This window comes from Centruroides sculpturatus, unplaced genomic scaffold, assembly GCF_000671375.1.
Source record: "Centruroides sculpturatus isolate CEXI.00-Female unplaced genomic scaffold, Cexi_2.0 scaffold227, whole genome shotgun sequence".
NCBI lineage: Eukaryota > Metazoa > Arthropoda > Arachnida > Scorpiones > Buthidae > Centruroides > Centruroides sculpturatus.
Genome location: NW_019384481.1, coordinates 410,988 through 416,677, shown reverse-complemented (window position 1 = coordinate 416,677; position 5,690 = coordinate 410,988). Strand labels below are relative to the sequence as shown.

The 5,690-nt window shown below is 27.2% G+C and overlaps 1 protein-coding gene across 4 annotated transcripts in view; it reads left to right on the top strand.

The window, feature by feature from the left end:
• Positions 1-5,690, top strand: part of LOC111621443 (multiple C2 and transmembrane domain-containing protein-like) — an 83,044-nt gene that overhangs the window by 46,988 nt on the left and 30,366 nt on the right. For all 4 annotated transcript variants that reach the window (XM_023363593.1, XM_023363591.1, XM_023363592.1 and 1 more), the window contains exons 6-7: positions 3,661-3,849; positions 3,930-4,060. In XM_023363593.1, the coding sequence (XP_023219361.1) occupies positions 3,661-3,849; positions 3,930-4,060 (320 nt within the window). The remainder of the gene's footprint in view (positions 1-3,660; positions 3,850-3,929; positions 4,061-5,690) is intronic.

Genomic DNA, 5,690 nt, shown 5'->3' with positions numbered 1-5,690 from the left:
TTAAAAAAATAACTGTAGTAAGAAAAACAAATGAAAAATGCGAACTAATGTAACGTCGTATGGTGAGTTTTTGTTCGTATCGTGGAGCAAAAATATGTTCGAATTTCATGTCGTATCCTGAAAATTTCGTATGCTGGGGCGTTCGTAACCTGAGGTACCACTGTATCTATTACAATAGTTAAATAATGAATTTATTGATTGTAAAATGTATAAAATTTTCAAATTTATATTTGTTATACTGATGTGATGGTATCTTGTATTTTAGTAAAAATATCATTTAAAATCATTTACTATTAGTAAATGATTTTAAATGATTTGCAAATTGGTAGGAAATGATATTAAATGATAACAAATGATAAGTTCTTTGTAATCATTTACTTTGTAGAAGAGAATGTTAAATAATGGAAATTATATGAAGCAATCTTGTAATTATAATGGAAATTATACGAAGCAATCTTGTTATTAAGCAGGCCTTGCAATGTTTCCACATTTTAAAATTCTGAATACATGATGTTAATTGGTGTCAATTGAAATCATTTAGTGAGTGACATCAAATAGCATCACTTGGCAAATGTATATTCTGACTTAACAATTAAGTCTTTTAGTTTATGAAATCAAATACTACCAAATAATATCAATGAACTGTTATCAACTAAATTTTTGTAATAATTTTGAATAAAAATATGTCTAACAAGTGTCATTTAATCAGAATTTCAGAAGTTTCAACTTGTCTTGTAATGAAATTTGCCTTTATAGCAATTGTAATTTCTGATTTATTTTCTATATTTTATCTTATCTTTTTATAGATTCTTGCTTTAATTCACAGTTAGCTTAATCTTTTTGTTAATAGAAAATAATAAATGAGGACTTACTAATTACTGTTGGAAAAATGGCTGGTTGTCAGAAAACTATTAAACTATATCTTATATAAATGATACAGTATAAGTAATGAGAATAACATTTTTCTAATCTAACACCCTCTCAGTATTAATTATTATATTGAATAATTATTAAAATTAATCTATAACTATTACCAAATAATCTGATATATGATGATAATTTACTTCATTCTGAATGACCATTATAATCAAATATATTAAATAAGATTCAAATGATTAAATTTTGTCAAGTTTTTTACTTTCATGTCTGTAAAAAGACTTCTGTAGTAAAATTGGTTGTCTGCCAGAGTATTGTACAGTAAAATGTAAATTATAATAAAATTAATATTATAATATTTTAAATAACTTATCTACATATAAAAAATTAAAGATAACTTTATATTTTTAACTTTGGTGCCAATCCCTTTAGCATTTTTTTTTTTTCATATTTTCATTTTAAACATGTATTACAGTATAATATTTTGTTTAAAAAACATCAAAAAGTAGATAAATATTCTCAGAAGTGAACTGCAGCATGTTGTAACAAGGTATTATTTTAGTACTGTAACAACATTTTTATATTCATGTAATTATAGGATATTCCTTGAATAGAAAAATATTTCTTTCTTGTATAGTAAATAACAACTGTTCAACTTTTGATAATTTGTTCATTCAGTTTTAATAAATTTAAATAAAAGTTTTTTATATATTATCACGTTTTCATTTTGCTGTGTAAATCTTTCAGATTATGATTTTTGTCTAAATCCATGGAAGTTACATGTATTTAACTAATTTTTTTTGAGGGATCTTTTTGTTCAAACATCAGAACAGTGCTTAGAAATTTCTTCATCTGAGGCAAAAACATAAATGCACACCCCCAAATTTCAATGCAAAATTAAATATAAATGTGCACTTTTTTATAATTAATTTTAAGGTAACTATTTTAAATCATAGCACTATAACTGTTATAGTAACTTTTAATAGTAGTTTTATTTTTATATCCAGGAAAATAAAACCATAGATATTGATTTGTACTTGAAAAGTTGAAAAAACAAAAAAAATCTTTATTGATAATTCAGTCAGAATAATAAATAGAAATAGTGTAATTAATGTAAAAAATATTTCACCAATTTCAGGCATTTTTTATAATTAAAATTTTTTTTCTTTTAATGAATGAAGATCAATAATTTTTTAAAATCTAATTGATTATTTAATTAGTGTTCACATAGAATAGAATGGTTACAGTATATTTAACAATTTTTCTTGACCAAGTGAAGATCTCAGATAAATTTTAATTATTTTAAATTTGCTGAGAGTTACACCAATAGCTACAATGACTGGTAATGTTAAAAATATTCTTAATACAACTTCCAAGTTAAAGTACAATTGAATTAAATTGTATTCAAGATTTATTTTTAAAAGATGTAGCTGCTTTAGTATCCCAAATTATTGAAATTGCATGGTTTTTAAAACTAGATATTTCTGATTAAATTTCTGCAGCATTTATATTACTGGTATTTAGATATTTAAGCACTAAGTCAGAAGCTGCTTTTAATATCATTGAATTTAGATTTAATAATTTTAGAAAATGAAATTGGAAAGTATTTTGTTTAACTTTTCATGTTTCCATTTTAGTTGTGAAATCAAAAATACTATTATCTTTTTTCCTCTGTTTCTACCCTGTGGGCACTAAGAGGGCTTTTTTTGAAGCCCATTATGAGTTTGGCTGGTTTACAATGGAGTGATCAGATGGGGAGGGCTAGAGCTCAATATATCCAGGACAGCTTACTCTCTGAAAAATTCCTTGGATTTTTTGACCTGCTGGAATCAATCCTGGGTTTTCAGAATGGTGGTGGATGCCTTAATTGCCTTGGCCATCAATTGTCACATGTATTATCTCTTTCATCTCTTCTGTGAAAAAATATTTTGTTTTTAAATTCATTTTTTCATCAATTGAATCTTGATTATCTAAATTTCTTAATCTTTTCTGTTTCTCTTCAAATTTTGTTGATATTTACATCTTTAAAGTTAAATATTCACATTTATCAAACCTATTTTTTCAATTTCCGGAAAAAGAGAAAAATAATAAAAAAAGAAAAAAAAGGTTAAATAGAAAAACATGAACATTTTTAATGAAGTTAATTGGCTAAAATTATTTTTGTTTTAAAAACTTGACTTGAATTAACTATGCTAAATGCCAAATTATCCATGCAAGTATGATTAACAGCATGCAACTATATATTAAGTGATTTCCAAATAATTTAGCTGATGGATTAATATAATATTCTGACTCCAGAAGTTTTGGTATTGATTTTTTATGATTTAAGATCAATGCTTTTATATCTTAATAGAACAAATGTTATCTTTTTATTAATATATGCCAAAGCTGTGTTATTGTTTATAAATGTGCGTATATTTAAATAAAATTCTCTTATAATTATATTTATCTTATATATTGAAATATGAAATAAGTCTAGTAATATAAGGATGAGTAAGAAAAATATATAAATAATACAAAATAAAACTGATATAAATCACACCATTGACAGCAATAACTAGCAAAGTGAATAAAAATTTTTACTGTAACTGTAAGTTATAGTAAAAATTTTTGTTTGCTTTGCTGGTTATTGGTGTTGATGGTGTGATTTATTTACATATTAAGCCAGTATTCATGTTGGTATTAAAACTTATATATAACATTATTTAATGCAGTGCAAAAATGGAAATAAACATATAATAGATGCATTAATGTTGAATTCAAATTTACCATTTTTGTTTTTAGTATTTCAACAAATCATCAAGATTGGGTTCCTCTTTAGACAGTGCTGTTAAGAAGCAAAAAACTCAAGTATGGGATAGTGTTGTGACAATAGTATTAGTAGAAGGTAAAAATTTATTGCCAATGGATGAAAATGGTTTAAGTGACCCATACGTTAAATTCCGATTGGGTACAGAAAAATATAAAAGCAAAGTAGGTTTCTTTGTAATTTACTTTGAAATATTTTTTCAAAAGTTATAGTTTATGCAATGATTATGAAACTTATATTTTAGAATTCCAATAAAACTCTAAATCCTCAATGGTTAGAACAGTTTGATTTGCATATGTATGCAGAACATCCAAAAATTTTAGAAGTCTCTGTATGGGATAGAGATTATCATGGAAAAGATGATTTTATGGGCAGGTCAGTCTTTTAATAATAATTAATACAGTACAATAATTTTAATTAAATTTCTTATGACTGCTGTTTATATATAAATATTATAAAGTCTCTGTAAATCCGCACGAAAAATATATAAATTTTCGGTTTAGCGGTAGACCATCACACAGCAGATAGCTAATTACTTCTCTTTATTTAATCACTGTATATATTTAATCACTGTATATAATAGGACCGAAATGCATATACAGTGATTAAATAAAGAGAAGTAATTAGCTATCTGCTGTGTGATGGTCTACCGCTAAACCGAAAATTTATATATTTTTCGTGCGGATTTACAGAGACTTTATAATATTTAATTTTCAGTACAATAATAATTAAATATAATAAAATCTTGATTTTGTGAGATGTTATAAGAGACGATGGTATTCAGATTAAAAGCAAATTTTCATTTAAATAACATAAATGCATTATCAAAATATATTTCATCTTGTTTTTGACTTTTTCCCAACTATATTAAAATACACTACTGCTCAAAAAATAAGCAACAAAAAAGTTAAGCTTATCAAATTTATTATTTGGTTTGGTGTAAAATTTTATGCTGATTTCAAAAGTACAATAAAAAAAATTGCTTAAATAGTAGTCCTGAGCATTGGAACTATGTCCTTTTATATGGTAGCTCATTCTAACTTGTGATTAGCATTACAAATGTGGAGTGTTTCATGAAATATGAAAAGGAAAACTTTCAATAATGAAAACTACCACTCAAAACTGGGTATACTTTAATTAAAACAACGAAAAACCTGACTTCCAGCAATTTTTTAACTAAATGTTAACAATTTTTTTTTCTTTCAATAATTATTGGAAGGAACTGTCTGGATGAGGAAACACATTATAGGAATACTTGTGGCCACTCATCAAGAAGTTTATGTGGCAAAACAGCTTAATGTCATTGAAGCATTGTGTATTGGCTATGGATAGTAGTCAATTATTCATACAGTTTCCAGAAGAGCCAGATGTAGATGCCCAAGGAAACATCAGTGACAGTGTGGTGAGCACGTGGTGATGAATGAATTCTCACAAAGAGACAGGAATATAAAACAATAAGACGTGCTTTATTTTACTGTATGAACATATATACAGGAAAGGTTCGTTGATTCCGACCTCCTTGTTCCTCACTTTAATTAAACAAAAGGGAACAAACAACACCGATTGTTGATTCACAGTGGAGCTAAACTTTTCTTTCGCGTAACAAAGGAGACACTTAATTACTAACTTAAAACTACTTATAACTAGAAGAGGAAAGGAAGAACAAGAATTAGAATAGAATGGGAGAACAAGAATGGAAATTTCTAGTAAGGAACGGGTACCCGAATGGTTGACTGCGGTGGTGGCCACTAGATGATTTCGTCTTGGGATTCTTTTCTTCTATGGGGACGGAGCACATGCGAGGACCCAAAGTTCGTCCTTTAGTCTCGGCTTTACCAATGTTCTTTTTCTCTTCCAATGCTATTTCTATCTTTAGTGTTCTTCGTAACCCTTCCGGCCGAAGCAACACCGAACTCGAGACCGCTCTCTCCGACGGTCTTTCCTCCTCCGGTCCAAAGCCAAAAGTGTCCTTATCGTCCCCCACTTGCCCTCTGGGCTATCTTCA